The sequence below is a fragment of the Bos javanicus genome, chromosome 16, assembly GCF_032452875.1.
Source record: "Bos javanicus breed banteng chromosome 16, ARS-OSU_banteng_1.0, whole genome shotgun sequence".
Classification (NCBI taxonomy): Eukaryota; Metazoa; Chordata; class Mammalia; order Artiodactyla; family Bovidae; genus Bos; species Bos javanicus.
The window spans coordinates 19,587,181-19,605,176 of NC_083883.1; the positions used below are offsets into that span (position 1 = coordinate 19,587,181).

Consider the following 17,996-nt stretch of genomic DNA (forward strand, 5'->3'; position numbering starts at 1 on the left):
TGGAGCAACATGGATGGGCCTAGAGATTATCACACTAAGTGAAGTAAGTCAGAGAGAAAGACAAATACCATACAATATTACTTATGATGGAATCTAAAATACAAAACAAATGAACCCATATTCAACAGAAACAGACTCACAGAGAACACACTTTTGTTTGCCAGTGGGGAGGTAAACGGGGAAGGAATGGATAGGGAGTTTGGGATTAGCAGGTACAAAGAATTTTGCATACAATGAATAAACAAGGTCCTACTCTAGAGCACAGAGAACCATATTCAATATCCCCAGATAAGCCATAGTGGAAAAGAATATAAAAAAGCATGCATAAATATATATGTATAACTGGATCACTTTGTTGTACAGCAGACATTAACACAACATTGTAAATCAACTCTACTTCAATAAAACAAAACAAGCAGACAAAAACCAAGTTCTTTGTGCTTCTCCCAAGGCAGCATAAGCATATCCAAACATTAATACTATTTGGAGATGCATTTTCAGATATGTACAAAGTTCTACAATATAAAAGATTTGGTGAGCAGAGACTTAGCACCATGCTGACATTTATTAGTAAAGAATGAAAGGATCTTCAAGTCAGTAATTACATTACAGTTATCCTTCAATTTACAAGGGGGATGGGCCTCAGGACCCTGGCCTTGTACTAGAATTGGAGGATGCTCTAGTCCCACAGTCAGCCCTCTGTCTGTGGGTGTGGAACCTGTAGAGACTTGGGCTGACTGTGCAAGTGAAACCTGCACTTAAACTTAGCTGGACTCAATTGATGCTGTGTCATTTTGAAAATGTTAAAAAAAAATTTAGTATTAAACAATATAAACAGTTCTCTCATTCTCTGGCACTACTGACCCGTTTACCTCTGTTCAGGATGGAGCTTTAAATTCTTTTTGTTTCTGACCTCAAAGAGTACCTTAGCTGTTCAGAGGACAGGAGTGCCTGGGACAGGATTACAGCAGAACTGAGACCACAGCTTGTCACATGATGAGGGTGTGTGGGTGTGTGTGTGTGTTGCATTGAGAACCCAGTACTCAAGTGAAAAGCAAGTCAGTCAGTGAAGCTGAGCAGGTGAATGCAGCCCGCTCCTGTTCAGATTCTTACCTGCAGATTCTGGAGCCCATGGACATCTATTTCAGCTCTTGGTTTTGCTCTCCTAATGCAAGTGTCTTCTCTTTAGTTTGAATAACATTTGCTAATGTTCATCCAAGTCTCCAACTTGATGAGAATAGTTTCAATAAGGTCTGAGAAAAGCAGGCTTGCAAGGATCTTTTGTCCACTGGGTAGAATTAAACTGTGATTCAATGGGGTTCGGACAAATGTTGCCGGCACTCTCTTCTGTGAACCCTCCAGAACCTGAAAATAGCACACTCCCTGCCTACTAAGAGCCACTTCTCTGGGCCCATAGCCCCTGGCCTCCTATTCCTTCCCTTCCTCACTCCGTCTAGGACCCTCAGCAGAAGTGAATTGTGGGCGAGGCAGGGGCGGGGTGCTCTGCTGTACTCAGATGTTCTCAGGAACAGAGGAGGAGGGGTTTGAATTTGTCAGCTTCTCCCAGCTGAAGCCTGTCTGGCCCCACGTGTAGCTTGGCCTGGGTCTTGTTGAGCTCATAAGTAGTTTCACCTGTTTTATTTTTAAATTTGATTGTATTAAAGTAAGCAATCTAACTTCCCAACAACACTGCATTGCTCTTTGTAGGAGCATGTGGTGGGGAAGGCAATGGCACCCCACTCCAGTACCTTTTGCCTGGAAAATCCCATGGACAGAGGAGCCTGGTAGACTACAGTCCATAGGGTCGGGTTACTAGAGTCGGACGCGACTGAGAGACTTCAGTTTGAATTTTCACTTTCATGCATTGGAGAAGGAAATGGCAACCCACTCCAGTGTTCTTGCCTGGAGAATCCCAGGGACGGGGAAGCCTGGTGGGCTGCCGTCTATGGGGTCCCACAGAGTCGGACATGACTGAAGCGACTTAGCAGCAGCAGCAACAGCAGCAGGAGCATGTGGTAGAGCACAGTTCTAGAACTGCGTCATTCATCACGGAAACTTTCCACCTGATCATAGCAACTGCCCATTCCCCCCTCCCCCAGCCCCTGGCAATACCACTCTGGGCTTTGCTTCCCTGACTTTGACTATGTAAATACCTCACATAAATGGAATTGCAGTCACCTCCCTGTGCAGGTTCTACTGGCTATGGGACTGTATACACAGCTCACAGCAACTAAATCATCTTTTCATTCATTGAGGGCTGTCCTCAAACTTCCCTGAGCTCAGACCTCCCGAGGCTGCTGGAAATGGCAGATTCTCCGGTTTCCTCCTCAGATTCAGGACTGCCTCCCAGGTGACGCTGATACCAATATTTAGGAACCTCACTTGGACAAAACCATGATTAACAAGACTCAGGAAAACCCCATGCAAAGGAACCGTCCCGATATTAACTTGCCCACAGAAATGACCTGCTTGCTTCTTGATCACTAACTCAACCCAAGAGGCAAAACTAGATTCCTCCTCAGGACAGGCTACCAGGCAGAGGGGCCTGTCTGGAGGGATGGGTTGAGGGACAGAAATGACCCCTGACCCAGTTCTGGATGCTACTGGCCTGTGGGTTTGTCTCCTGTAACTCACGTCATGTCATAGAGATGTACCTGAGCAACCACCCCATTCACCTTCTCCTCACACTCAATGGGTCCCAGGGGTGATTTGAGTCATCTCCTAGGTCAGCTAAACAGACCTTTCCAGCCTTCCTGGTTCCTCTCTCCATCAGTGCTGAGAACATCATTGTCCAAAACTGTGCAGTGTCAGCCCCTCAAAGAGAGTCTCCTCAGGACTCTCCCCTGAACAGAAGCACGTGACCCTGGGCTTGAACTGATCACTCAGCAGCCGTACATTCAGCAGCTGGCCCGCACGAGGACCCAGATGCTCAGGGAGGAGGGAGGCTTGGAGGAGGAGCCAGGAGAGGGGATCCGGTTGTCGAGGGAGCCAAGTGCCAGGGGATAGAGAGCATCTTTCTTGCTTTCCCACCACCCAGTCAATGTCCCCTGGCTGCTTCCTGCACCAGCCGCAGTCCAAGGGTCTCTGAGAGACTGTGGCTCTCTTGTGCTCTCAAGGCTTCTGCTACTTGGCTGTGATCTCACTTCCTCGGGACTTTTTCATCTGCTCATTGCTCTGTCTTTGAAAAGTGAACAGGTCTGGAAGGTGGGCAGTGCTTTCATTCCTTCATATGAAGTCTTGAAACTTAAGCACTTTGACCAGGTTTCTGTGCTTAAATTGGATGATGCTGTGATAACTAATTTATAAAGAGAAATACATATTTGATCTTTGTCTGGATTCTGGCACCGGACTTCTCAAATCATTTGTTGTTCAGTTGCTAAGTCTTGTGCAACTCTTTGTGAGCCCATGAACTGCAGCATGCCAGGCTTCCCTGTTCTTCATTATCTCCCAGGGCTTGCTAAAACTCATGTCCACTGAGTCGGTGATTCCATCCAAACGTCTTATCCTCTGTTGCCCTTTTCTCTTCCTGCTCTCAATCTTTCCCAGCATCAAGGTCTTTTCCCATGAGTTGGCTCTTTGCATCAGGTGGCCGAAGTATTGGAGCTTCAGCTTCAGCATCAGTCCTTCCAATGAACACTCAGGACTGATTTCCTTTAGGATTGACTGGTGGGATCTCCTCGCAGTCCGAGGGACTCTCAAGAGTCTTCTCCAGCACCACAGTTCAAAGGCATCAGTTCTTTGGTGCTCAGCCTTCTTTATGGTCCAACTCTCACATCCATACATGACTACTGGAAAAAACATAGCTTGGACTATACAGACCTTTTTTGGCAAAGTAATGTCTCTGCTTTTTAATATACTATCTAGGTTTGTCATAGCTTTTCTCCCAAGGAGAAAGTGTCTTTTAATTTCATGGCTGCAGTCAACATCCACAGTAATTCTGGAGCTCAATAAAATAAAATGAAATCTGCCACTGTTTCCATTTTCTCCCATCTATTTGCCATGAAGTGATGGAACTGGATGCCATGATCTTCGTTTCTTGAATGTTGAGTTTTAAGCCAGCTTTTTCACTCTCCTCTTTCCCCTTAAACAAGAAGCTCTTTAGTTCCTCTTCACTTTCTGCCATTAGGGTTGTTTCATCTGCATATCTGAGGTTGCTGATATTTCTCCCAGCAATCTTGATTCCAGCTTGTGATTCATCCAGCCCAGCATTTCACATGATGTACTCTGCATATAAGTTAAATAAGCAGGGTGACAATATACAGCCTTGATGTACTCCTTTCTCAATTTGGAACGTCTTTTGTTCCATGTCTGGTTCTAATTGTTGCTTCTTGACTTGCATACAGACTTCTCAGGAGGCAGGTAAGGTGCTTCAGTGTTCCCATCTCTTGAAGAATTTTCCACAGTTTGCTGTGATCCACACAGTCAAAGGCTTTAGTGTAGTCAATGAAGCCCATGTTTTTCTGGAACTCTCTTGCTTTTTCTACGATCCGGTGGATGTTGGCAATTTGATCTCAGGTCCCTCTGCCTTTTCTAAACCCAGCTTGTATGTTTGGAAGTTCTCAGTTCACATACTGTTGAAGCCTAACTTGAAGGATTTTGAGCATTATCTTGCTACCATGTGAAATGAGTACAACTGTATGGTAGTTTAAACATTTGTTGGCATTGCACTTCTTTGAGATTAGGATGAAGTCTTGGAATGAGAAATACATATTTGATCTTTGTCTGGATTCTGGCACAGGGCTTCTCAAATACTTAGAATTTTCTAAATAATTAGCATGACAAATGTGTCTTTTGTTATGTTAATGAAGTGACTTTTGATTGCACTTAATTTGGGGCTGAGTGCCAGGGAAACCAACGCCTTGATTAAAGGGTCAGAATTTTCAGTCTCACCCTCTGCTCTCCAGAGAGGAGAGAAGGAATGGGGGTTGAATCAATCACCAATAGCCAATAACAATCAGTCACGCCTACATAACAAAACCTCCATAACCACCACCCCTGCCCCCAACATGGGGCCCAGATGGCTTCTGAGTTGTTGTGCACATGGAGATTTGGGGAGAGAGGTGCATTTGGGGCATGGATGCCCTGGGTCCTTCCCCTAGACCTTGCCCTCTGCAAGGTCTCTTCCATTAGTTGTTACTGACATATATCCTTTTATAAGAAACTAGTGATCCAGTAAGTAAAATGTTTCTCTGGGTTTTGTGAATTGTCCTAGCAAATTGTTTGAATGCAAACAGTGGGTTGTGAGACATTATTACAAAACTACAGTAATCAAAACAATATGGGATTGGCACAAAAAACATGTGGATCAATGGAACTGAATAAAGAGCCCAGAAATAAATACACACACGTATGGTCAATTAACAAAGGAGACAAGAAAATACAGTGGGAAGGAGAGTCTCTTCAACAGTGGTGTTGGGAAAGCTGGACAACCACACACATGTCAATGAAATTAGAACACACCCTCATACCATGCACAAAAATATACTCAAAATGGCTTAAAGTCTTAAATACAAGACACGGCACCATCAAACTCTTAGAAGGGAACACAGATCAAACATTCTCTGACATAAATCGTACTAATGTTTTCTTAGCTCAGTCTCCCAAGGCAATAGAAATAAAAGCTAAAAATCATCAAATGGGGCCTAATCAAACTTATACACTTTTGCATAGCAAAGGAAACCATAAACCAAATGAAAAGGCAACATATGAACTGGGAAAAAATATTTGCAAATATGTACAGCCCAACAAGGGCTTAATTTCCAGAATATATAAATGGTTCATATAACTCAATAAAGAAAAACAACCCATTTAAAAAATGAGCCAAAGACCTAAATAGACATTTCTCCAAAGAAGACACACAGATGGCCAATAAACACATGAAAAGATGCTCAATTGCTAATTATTTGATGAATGCACATCAAAACTACAATGAGATACCACCGCACACTCATCAGAATGGCCAGCAGAAACAAAGTCACAAACAATAAATGCTGGCAGAGAAGGGAACTCTCCTATACACATGGTAGGAGTCTAAATTGGTACAGCCACTATGGAAAACAACATGGAGGTTCCTCAAAAAACTAAAAATACAGCTGTCCTATGATCCAGTGGTCATACCCCTTGGGCATGTCCAGACAAAACTCTAGTTTGCAAAGATACATGCAGCCACAATGTTCATAACAGCACTATTTACGATACCCAAGATATGGAAACAACTTAAATGTCTATCAACAGATGAATGGATAAAGAAGACGTGTTGTTTTACACAGTGGGATATTTACTCAGCCATAACAAAGAATGAAATAATGCCGTCGGTAGTAACATGGAAGGACCTAGAGATTATCACACGAAGTGAAGTAAGCCAAAGTCAAAGACCAGTGCTGTATGATAATACCTACGGTGGAATCTAGAATATGTCACAAGTGAATTTATCTATGAAACAGAAACAGACCTAAGGGCACAGAGAACAGACTTGGGTTGCCTAGGGATATGGAGGCGGTAAGGACTGGGAGTTTGGGATTAGTAGATGCAAACTATTGTATACAGGGTGGATAAGTAACTAGGTCCTACTGTACAGCAGGGGAATTATGCTCAATATCCTTTGATAATGCACAATAGAAAAAAATATGAAAATGAATATATATATATGTGTATGTATAACTGAATCTCTCTGTCCTTCAGCAAAATCAACACATTATAAATCAACTATATTTTAATAAAATTAAAATAAAAACAAATTCTTCATGTTTCTCCAAGGACAGCATAATCATAGCCACACATTACTACTATCTGGAGATGCATTTTCATAACATAAAGAGTTCTGCAATTTAAATTGCAGAACTCAGTTAGTAGAAACTAATTGCTTAGTCCAAAGTGACACTGCATGATTTTTTAGTATTTCAGAGAATGAAAGAATCTGCAAGCCAGTAAATACAATTGTTCCTCCATATCCAAGGGGAACTGGCTCCAGGAACCGCCCCCTCCATGGGTACCAAAATCCAAGAAAGCTCGGATCTTACGGTCAGCCCTGTGTGGGTGTCAGTGTGGAACTTGTAGATATGTAGGGCTGACTGTGGAAGTAAAACCTGAACTTAAACTAGCGGGACTAAACTCATGCTTTGTGATCTTGAAAATGACAATGAATTGAAATTTTGTTACCATTTGTTAAATTCGTTAACAAATTTAAAAACTGAAGGAGTGGGTCATTGGAACCTCCAATCTGTAGCCAGTAGTCACAACCTCGACTTGTCTGAAGTTGGCAGGAAGGGGACACAGAGCAGGCAAGAGTCTCGTAGGACTGAGACTCTGGTGGGATCTGAGGCTGTTTCTGGGTAGATAGCGACAGAATTGAATTGAACTGGAAGACACCCAGCTGATGTCAGAGAATTTTGTTCTGGTGTGGAAAACCTCCCCTACACACTGGAATTGGTGATCAGAATTTCAGTTACACACGGTGGCCACTAGCTCACACAGAGTCTAGTGCAAACTGGGGGAAGATGAGGCAGATGGGTTTTGGCACACAGTTTGCGGAGCAGACTGGTGCCTGGGGGAGATTAGAAATTACAGCCTTTCCTGGCCCAGGCAGACACAGCCCCACTGCAGAGTGCACCGTGGGGATCAGTCTCCTTTACGCCTTCAATTAGTGCTCTGTGGGGCAATGCCCCGGGTCACCCTCTGTGTTACCTTTAGCCCCTGAATCTTTGCCCGACCTCTGTCTTGGCAGTGGGTGGTCTGGAGCCACAAAGAGCCATCCATCCGCCCTGGTGCAGGGTGTTATGGCCAAGGACAGATCCAGCACTGCTAGGACTTAAATCCCTCCCCATCTTCCCTTTTATCTCTAATCTTCCAAGTTGCACAGTAACAATAACCTATAAACTCCCCAGCTGATTTCAACATACAACTCTCCTCTGCCATGCCCTGACATAACTACAGAGCAGACATATTCACCCCCAGGGCACATTAGAATCACTTTTGAAGTTTGAAAAAGAATACCAATCCCCAAGTCCCATCCAAGGCCAATGAAATCAGAATTTCTGGGATAAGGCCCAGGCATTGGTATTTTCAGTTTCCTAGATGTCTTAGCCTGCTGCTGTAACAGAACACTGTGGACTGGGTGGCCTAGAGACAACACTAATTTACTTCTTAAACTCTGGAGGTTGGGAAGTCCAATATCAAGGTGCCAACAGATTGAATGTGTGATGGGGGCACACTTCCTGGTCCCCACATGGTGGAAGGGACAGGGGAACTCCCTGGGGTCTCTTTTATAAGGGCACTAATCCCAGTCATGAAGCTGCATCCTCACGACCTAATTGCCTCTCAAAGCCCTTCCCCCCCAGATAGCATCACATTTGGGACTAGGGTTTCAACATATGAATTTGGGGGGCACACGCCAAGACTCTGTCTCTAGCAGCAGGTGGTTCTGTTGTGCAACCAGGGGACTTCCTTGGTGGTCCAAGGCCAAGACTTCATTCTCCCAATGCAGGGGCCCAGGTTCCATCCCTGGTTGGGAACTAGATCCCATAGGCCACCACTAAAGATCCCACACGCCTTAACAAAGATGGAAGATTCTGAATGTCACAACTAAGACCCAGCACAGCCAAATAAATAAATTAATTAAAAATAAATAAATAAACACACACACACACACACACACACACACACACACCATGTATATCTAATGAGCAGCCGAAGCTGAGAATGCTATTCAAGGGTTAGCCTCCCTTGGCCCCACATTTAGCCAGACTGAACTGTCATCTAGTCCCTTGTTACTGTGGTTTTGAAAATCCTTCCTTCTAAATCAAAACAAATATTCTGGTCCATTGGGAGAGAAGCGAGGCTGCCTTTAGAAACATACCACATGGGTTTCCCCGGGTGGGTAGACATTCAGTGGAGACCTTCGTTTTGGAAGAGGCACTAGGGGAGGCCTCTCTCTGATATATGGTTCTTTGTGGATTTTTCTCTGTAGTATCAGGGACAGGAAAATGGCCAACAAAATCAAGCCCAGCACTGCCATTAACACTATGAACCACAACTCGCTGTAGAACTCCGTGCTTTTGCTTCTTGATCCTTTCTTTTCTCCAGGAGTTGTCAGCACCAGGCCTGCAAAACCCAAGGACAGAAAAGGGAAACGTTATTTCAAAAGGCAAATTTGTGACTTCTTGCTCTGTTGTTTGATAATAAACTAGACAGGAATTTATAGTGTTAGGGTGCACTTGTGCTCAGGCTGGGGAAATGGTACAGTGGGTCGGCGGGATATAAGGAGACCCTGACAACCCTCAGGAGACCCTGCTGACACTTCTCGGGTTGGAAATGGCAGCTGCCTTGGCACATTCCCTGGAATTACAGTTGGAGGCAGGACGAGGAGATTTTCAAGAGGGTTATCAAAGTAACCTTCTGTGGGGCTGCAAAGAATTGGACACAACTGAGCACATGTGCATGCATGCCAAGTAACCCTGGGGAAAGCCTAAGTCACAGCTGTTTGTCCTGGGAGCAAAGTCCTTTCTGGGCTCACGTGAAGGGCTGGAACCAAGACAAATATTGCTACAGACACCTCATCACACAACACACATAGCTGTGTGAATCCAGAGTTCCCTCACTTCCTGTAACTGCCCTGTTCCCGTGAAGTTCTGTGCAAAACAGATATTGAGACAGCAGATCCCATTTTCTGTTGGGTTGTTAATAGCCTGCACTCATTAACATATAGTTTCTTTACTTCTTGTGCTCTGGCCCCTCGGTTAAGCAGCAAAAGCTCTGCAAGTCATCATTCAAATGCCCTTGGAGAACTGGAATGGGCCAGGGAGGTAGGAAGGGCTTCCGGGTCCACTTCAGGGCAGGGTAAGGTGGTGGAATCCTGCCATCAGCCTGCTGACCTGGGCAGGAGAGAGTCTAGAGATCATCTCAAGCCTAGCCCCTTGCCAGGGCCAGCTTGGAGGCCTCAGAATCTGTGGCAGCTGCCATTAGACTGGCATAAAGCAGAGAGCCAGGGAGCTGCTTTTCTAAAGCCAAGGCTCATGGCACAAACTGAGGAAAATTCTTCAAGAGATGGGAATACCAAACCACCTTGCCTGCCTCCCGAGAAACCTGTACGTAGGTCAAGAATCAACAGTTAGAACTGGACTTGGAACAATGCTATGGTTCAAAATTGGGAAAGGAGCATGTCAAGGCTGTGTATTGTCACCCTGCTTATTTAACTTATATGCAGAGTACATCATGTGAAATGCTGGGCTGGATGAAGCTCAAGCTGGAATCAAGATTGCCAGAAGAATATCAATAACCTCAAATATATAGATGATGCCACCCTAATGGCAGAAAGTGAAGAGATACTAAAGAGCCTCTTGATAAAAGTGAAAGAAGAGAATGAAAAAGCTGATTTAAAACTCAACATTCAAGAAACGAAGATCATGGCATCCAGTCCCATCTCTTCATGGCAAGTAGATGGGGAAAAAATAGAAACAGTGACAGACTTTATTTTCTTGGGCTCCAAAATTACTGCAGATGGTGACTGAAGCCCTGAAATTAAAAGACGCTTGCTCCTTGGAAGAAAATCAATGACAAACCTAGACAGCATATTAAAAAGCAGAGATATCACTTTGCTGACAAACGTCTGTATAGTCCAAGCTATGGTTTTTCCAGTAGTCATGTACGGATGTGAGAGTTAGACCACACAGAAGGCTGAGTGACAAAGAATTGATGCTTTTGAACTGTGGTGTTGGAGAAGACTCTTGAGAGTCCCTTGGACTGCAAGGAGATCCAACCAGTCCATCCTAAAGGAGATCAACCCTGGATATTCATTGGAAGGACTGATGCTGAAGCTGATGTCCAATACTTTGGCCACCTCATGTGAAGAGCCAACTCATTGGAAAAACCCTTTGCTGGGAAAGACTGAAGGCAGGAGGAGAAGGGGATGACAGAGGATGAGATGGCTGGATGGCATCACTGACTCGATGGACATGAGTTTGAGTGAGTTTTGGGAGTTGGAGTACATCATGAGAAACGCTGGACTGGAAGAAGCACAAGCTGGAATCAAGATTGCCAGGCGAAATATCAATAACCTCAGATATGCAGATGACACCACCCTTATGGCAGAAAGTGAAGAGGAACTAAAAAGCCTCTTGATGAAAGTGAAAGTGGAGAGTGAAAAAGTTGGCTTGAAGCTCAACATTCAGAAAACGAAGATCATGGCATCTGGTCCCATCACTTTATGGGAAATAGATGGGAAACAGTGTCAGACTTTATTTTTTGGGCTCCAAAATCACTGCAGATGGTAACTGCAGCCATGAAATTAAAAGACACTTACTCCTTGGAAGGAAAGTTATGACCAACCTAGATAGCATATTCAAAAGCAGAGACATTACTTTGCCAACAAAGGTTCGTCTGTCTAGTCAAGGCTATGGTTTTTCCAGTAGTCATGTATGGATGTGAGAGTTGGACTGTGAAGAAGGCTGAGTGCCGAAGAATTGATGCTTTTGAACTGTGGTGTTGGAGAAGACTCTTGAGAGTCCCTTGGACTGAAAGGACATCCAACCAGTCCATTCTGAAGGAGATCAGCCCTGGGATTTCTTTGGAAGGAATGATGCTGAAGCTGAAGCTCCAGTACTTTGGCCACCTCATGCGAAGAGTTGACTCATTGGAAAAGACTCTGATGCTGGGAGGGATTGGGGGCAGGAGGAGAAGGGGACGACAGAGGATGAGATGGCTGGATGGCATCACTGACTCGATGGACGTGAGTCTGAGTGAACTCCGGGAGTTGGTGATGGACAGGGAGGCCTGGCGTGCTATGATTTATGGGGTCGCAAAGAGTCGGACACGACTGAGGGACTGAACTGAACTGAACTGATGAACAGGGAAGGCTGGTGTTCTGCAGTCCATGGGGTTACAAAGAATCAGACATTGTGCGACTGAACAACAACAAACAGTCAAGAGGAAGAAGGACAGACAGACATAGCTGCAAATGCCTGTTCTGTGGATGGCCTTCTGCCTTTTCAGCACCTGAAGGACTGCTTGGGCTTGCTTGGCCCTCACACCCACATTCTCAGGGGAAGTGGATCAAAGAGGAAGTGTTCAGTACTGGGGTGAGGATGTTTCAAGGAGGGAGAGAGGGTGACTTAAAATTTGAATGCCGTGAGGGATATACTTTGCTAACCCTAGCTCTTTCTGATAGCTCTGTCCTAAAAAAGTCACTGCCTCTCTGGGCCTCATCTCTAAAATGAAATGTTGTTGTCAAAATTCTGATCAAGCTCCAGCAGATTGGAATTCCTCTAATTAGGAACCAATGTTTGTTGTTTGATTTAAAAAACAACTCAACAGTTTTTGCCTAGGCACTGAAGAGTTGCACTTTCTCCATGTGGAGCACAGGACTGTAACTCCAGAAGTGGATCTGACGGTCCCAGTGGACCCCTTGCTTAAGAGGACTCAGGGGGATGTAGGGCAGCCTGTCCAGGGGAAGCCTCCAAAGGGAAACAGCTCTCCCACCAGTTGGATGGAAATGAGGTCTGTGTGAATTTCCTGCTTGAAGGTGCCTTCATGCAAGGGAACAGAAACATTTTTAAAGTTATATCATACAAATTAAATGTGACTATGGACATTAGTTGGACAAGACCTCTTAGAATCTTCCATAACTTCACATGGTTTTCGGTTTTCCTCCTTTCAGCAATGGGACCCCAATTTGTATTCATGAACCGAGAGGAGATTTCTCCTTTGTTATGAAGAGCTTGAAAATCCTGACCAGATCGTGTCTCTTCATCCCTGTTTCTCTTTGCAAAGTACCCTTTCATTTTAAGGGACTCCACTCATCAAGTGGGAAATTCATGGTCAGGGTAAGGGATTCCTGGGGGTAAGTCAATTCCCTTTGACTCCAAAGAAAAACCCAACCCAGAGCTGGAGTCAGAGTAAATCCCATCCTGTTAATTGCCTGTCTCTAGGGAAGGCATACTCCCCACTGGCCAGGGAGACTAGACTGGTAAGATCTCATGTGGTTTTACTCATCACATGGTCCTGCTCCCTGTGTCAGCATCACTGGGCAGAACCTGTTTAAAAGAGCAGATTCCTAGGCCCATCTGATTCAAAATCTCCACCAGCGCCCTGGAAAGGATATAATAAATAAAATCAGCAAGATGATTCTTATCTACTCTTAAATTTGAGAACTGCTAAATAAAAATCATGGGACCAGGAGTCTACAGAAAAACCATGTTTAACTTCTCAGTAATGAGCTTGCACAGAAAGTGAAGAAGAACTAAAGAGCCTTTTGATGAAAGTGAAAGAGGAGAGTGAAACAGTTGGCTTAAAGCTCAACATTCAGAAAACTTAGATCATGGCATCTGGCCCCATCACTTCATGGCAAATAGATGGGGAAACAGTGGCTGACTTTATTTTTTGAGGCTCCAAAATCACTGAAGATGGTGAGTGCAGCCATGAAATTAAAAGACGCTTCCTCCTTGGAAGGAAAGTTATGACCAACCTAGACAGCATATTAAAAAGCAGAGATACTACTTTGCCAACAAAGGTCTGTCTAGTCAAGGCTATGGTTTTTCCAGTAGTCATGTATGGATGTAAGAGTTGGACTATACCAGAAAGCTGAGTGCAGAAGAATTGATGTGTTTGAACTATGGTGTTGCAGAAGACTCTTGAGAGTCCCTTGGACTGCAAGGAGATCCAACCAGTCCATCCTAAAGGAGATCAGTCCTGGGTGTTCATTGGAAGGACTGATGTTGAAGCTGAAACTCTAATACTTTGGCCACCTGATGCAAAGAGCTGACTCATTTGAAAAGACCCTGATGCTGGGAAAGATTGAGGGCAGGAGGAGAAGGGGACGACAGAGGATGAGATGGTTGGATGGCATCATTCACTCAATGGACATGAGTTTGGGTGGACTCTGGGAGTTGGTGATGGACAGGGAGGCCTGGTGTGCTGCAGTTCATGGGGTCACAAAGAGTTGGACATGACTGAGCGACTGAACTGAATGAGCTTGCAGGGGGCATTCTTGGATAAGTCCCCATGTCCCTCAGGTCTTAATCTTTCCCATTGTGGAAACATTGGGGTTCCTAAAAGAAGACCAAATGAGGTCTGCTCTGTGCCACAGCTGCTATTATGTAAGATGAAATACACTATGCATTAGGTGTTACAAGAGATTTTACATGGCATCCAGACATGTAATGTCTGGGAACAGAATAGTACTTCGTTATTTTTATAGATTGAAGTTATCTTTAATAACAGTATGTGTGTACACCTGTGTTTCAGAATTTTTTTTTAAGCAAACTAAATAAGCATCCAAAGTAGACAGAACATTACTTATTGGAATTTAAAATACGGTAGTAGTCTCAATTCTACTTTAATGGAAAAGATTCAGCATTTCTCTAACTTGCCCTTTGAAATTGTAAATTATTTTACATTTGATGCAAAGATTATGTGGAAAACTCAATTTAAAAGCTGCTCCATAAAAATTGCAATTTCACCACTTCAACTAAATTACCTGGTATTAACAGTCAATCATAATCTTTTACAGAGGATACAAGACAGAAATTTCCCAAATTCATCATTTTAGTCTCTGAATCTGGAATATTATTGTTATGATCAACACAAATTGGTATTAAGAGTATTTTCTCTTTCCTCTGACTTCCTCTATAAATTCACTTTTTTTTGGTAAACAAATTCATAGGGCTTTTTATTGACAGAATTTTTGATTAGGAGAGAAGTTTTGTCATATATCTCTGCATCTACAATTCAATGATTTGGCATTTTAAGAGCATACCCTAACCCCTTGCCTAATGTAAGTTTCATGAGGATTTAAAAACAAATTCTTACAACACTTAACACAATTTCTTCCATACAGTCTATGCTAAGATGTGTATATATTTATATATATACATACACACAGATATATATATATATGCATAAACAAGTATGTACAAATAAACATGCATGTTTCTTTAGGAAAATGAGTAAATGCTACACTAAATATAATTTGAGTTAAATATTTACCAAATCCAGTGGAGGTATCATATTGGATCAAAGGCGTCTTAGCACTTCCTTCTTCTGTAATGCAGATGACCTGAAAAAAGAAAGCTAAACAAGAGGTAGATGACTTAGTTATTCAACATCAACAAATAGTGGGCACAGTTTCAGAAAAGCAATGTGTTAGAACATGAAATAGTCTAAAAACAGGATTCCACAGCAAGTTTTGAGGTTTTATCTACTACGTAAACTTTAATTTCAAAGTTAAAAACTATCAAGAAAACCAGCTATTATTAGTGTAGTAATAGCATACATATAAGTAACAGAACTAAAGAAGTTCAGAGGTTATCTAGCAAAGGAAAAGAATTATCAGAGGAGTAAAGGATAATATTGGGTTGGCCCAGAAGTTCATTTGGCTTTTTCCATAAGCTGTTATGGAAAAACCCAAACAAACTTTTGGGCCAACCCAATACATACAGTGTATCTTGTTCTGCATATGGTCCGAACCTGTTTCTTTAAAATGCACAGGTGTTCCTTCACTAGGGGACCCAGAGTTTCTCACTAAGCAGGAGAGCTCAAAAGGGATCCTGGAAATCAAATGGCCTAAATACTTCTTACAGTACTCAGGACCCCATGGGAAGTGAGTCTTGTAAGGTCACACAGATGGTTAAAGGCCCGGCCAGGGGTAGAACCTGAATCTCCCAACCGTGGGCCATCTCCGCATCACAACAAGCTGCCCAGGTGACCAAGAACTGTGACCACAAAAATGTGCTGGATTGTTGTAAAAATGTTATTGATTAGTTTCAAGTGCTATAAATGCAATACTGGAGGCTCATGGTTTACCTGCACCTTTCAGTCAAAATAAGTAGTACCTATTTTCAAGGAAACTAAAAACAAAACAAAACAAAAAACCCACCACTAATTAATTCATTGTATAAACCCAGATTGTTCAAAATGACCTCTCATCTATTGGTCCTATGGCCATGTTGATCCTCAGAAGATAGTATCTTGTAAAGCATTTTCTCATTTCAATTTAAAAACATGGCAAACGGAAGCAGCACATGTAATTAAATATGGTGAAGGAATTCAGTGTTAGAGGGAAGAGGGTTGTTATTTCAAGAACAGATACGGAGGTTGGTTAAGAAAAGCCCTTATTCAGGGTCCTTCGGAGAAGGCAATGGCACCCGACTCCAGTACTTTTGCCTAGAAAATCCCATGGACAGAGGAGCCTGGTAGGCTGTAGTCCATGGGGTCCCTAGAGTCGGACATGACTGAGCGACTTCACTTTCACTTTTCACTTTCATGCACTGGAGAAGGAAATGGCAACCCACTCCAGTGTTCTTGCCTGGAGAATCCCAGGGATGGGGAAGCCTGGTGGGCTGCCGTCTATGGGGTCGCACAGAGTCGGACATGACTGAAGCGACTTAGCAGTAGCAGCAGGGTCCTTAATATCTGGAGATGGTCATGGCCTAACTGTGCTGGTGGTGCCTCAAGAATATCTGCAAAGTCCCTAAAAGTGTATTGTTTCAGGCATTGCTCATGGCATCAGTGATTCAAGAAGGTGTGAGTTTGAGCAAACTCTGGGAGACAGTGAAGGCCAGGGAAGCCTGGCGTGCTGCAGTCCATGGTGTCCAGAGTCGGACATGACTTAGCAACTGAACAACAACGTGGCTAGTGAGTGCTATTGCTCTGGCACACACAACCTGCCCTCCTGTCTTGTTCCTGGGGACCCTCAGGTCAGCGGAAGCAGTGCTCCGAGGACTGCATCACAAACGCAGTGCACCAGGCAGGTCAACACAGAGCAGTCATTTTTCCGTAAGTAGTCACTTAACCCAGGACGTGTTAATGCTGAACGTCTGCGGGTCAACTTTTCAGATCCAGCGTCTTGGAAAGCTGGGAAACCCAGCTCCTAACGCACTGAGAAATGGGAGCAGGAGACTCACTTTTGTCCGCGGTCCTCGGGATATAGAGGGTGGTGTCAAGGCCACTGTAGAGGCGCTGTCCTCCGTCGGTCAGGACGAACTCCTTCAGCCGCCCGTTCAGCAGGAAGGAGTTGCTCCAGTTCACACACACCACGGACAGGTTGCTGTCCACTGAGAACGGGGCACGGTACTGCGGCACTGTGCGAGAGGGATGTCAGTTCTGAAAACAGCTGGCAGAAGGTGCTAAGTTCTAACAACAGCTGAGAGTAGGTTCTAAGTTCTAAAAATAGTGTGGCGTGGGTGTGTGTGCATGCTTTTCATTTTCAAATATGAGCACACATTTTAAACTTTGCCGTTGCTAGAACCCTTCCTATTTACCTTATAGCTTAAAGGAAAAACCTGGCATTGGGGGGTGAAAAGAAAATCACTGGAACATGTGTGAAATGCTTTCTCAGCAATGTTGCACCTGCTTTCCAAAAAAAAAAAAAAAGATCAATGAAGAATGGTGTTTTATGCAATACAACTATTAACATACAATGGTTCTGCTCATCAGCATAGCCCCAGAGCTCACATTTTGTTACATTTTCCTTCTTTTAACAGGTAAAGTATCCTTAACACTATTAACTCCAGTGGATAGCTATTTTTCATATCAAATCAATATTTATTGCTACAAAGCCCCAAGGACTAGATGAAGTTAATATATATATTTTTTTCTCCCAACCAAACTGCTTAGATGGTGAATTATGTTCTTTTGGCGCCCATTTATTTTTAAAGCTTTTTCTTGAACCGTTAGTTTGTTTTCTAAGATAGTTAAAAAGCCTTGCAAGTAGCAATTCGAGAATAATAATTCATTGCCCTGACTAATCAATCAATAACACAGTACATTAGTATATAATCAAGCGCAGGTCTCGTAAGTATTATATCAGATAGAGAAGTGACTTTGTGTGCATTTAGCAGGAATGCTCCCTTTTCATTTTTCAGCTCCTTACTAAAATAAAGGAAGAACAAGCCTTAACGGAGGCTCATCTTCTAAATGAATCATTTCGGTAGCAACAAATGAAGGGATACCATATCATCTTGTCAAGTCAGAAGTGATTTATTTCATGAGATCTCATTTGCTCCAAA

At 43.5% G+C, this 17,996-nt stretch overlaps 1 protein-coding gene across 1 annotated transcript in view; it reads right to left on the reverse strand.

The window, feature by feature from the left end:
- The window catches only part of LOC133227578 (usherin-like), a 77,705-nt gene that overhangs the window by 16,865 nt on the left and 42,844 nt on the right, over nucleotides 1-17,996 (reverse strand). Inside the window, exons 6-8 of the mRNA XM_061382189.1 lie at nucleotides 16,893-17,069; nucleotides 14,977-15,060; nucleotides 8,855-9,099 (exon numbers count right to left, since the gene is read on the reverse strand). Of these exons, the coding sequence (XP_061238173.1) occupies nucleotides 8,855-9,099; nucleotides 14,977-15,060; nucleotides 16,893-17,069 (506 nt within the window). The remainder of the gene's footprint in view (nucleotides 1-8,854; nucleotides 9,100-14,976; nucleotides 15,061-16,892; nucleotides 17,070-17,996) is intronic.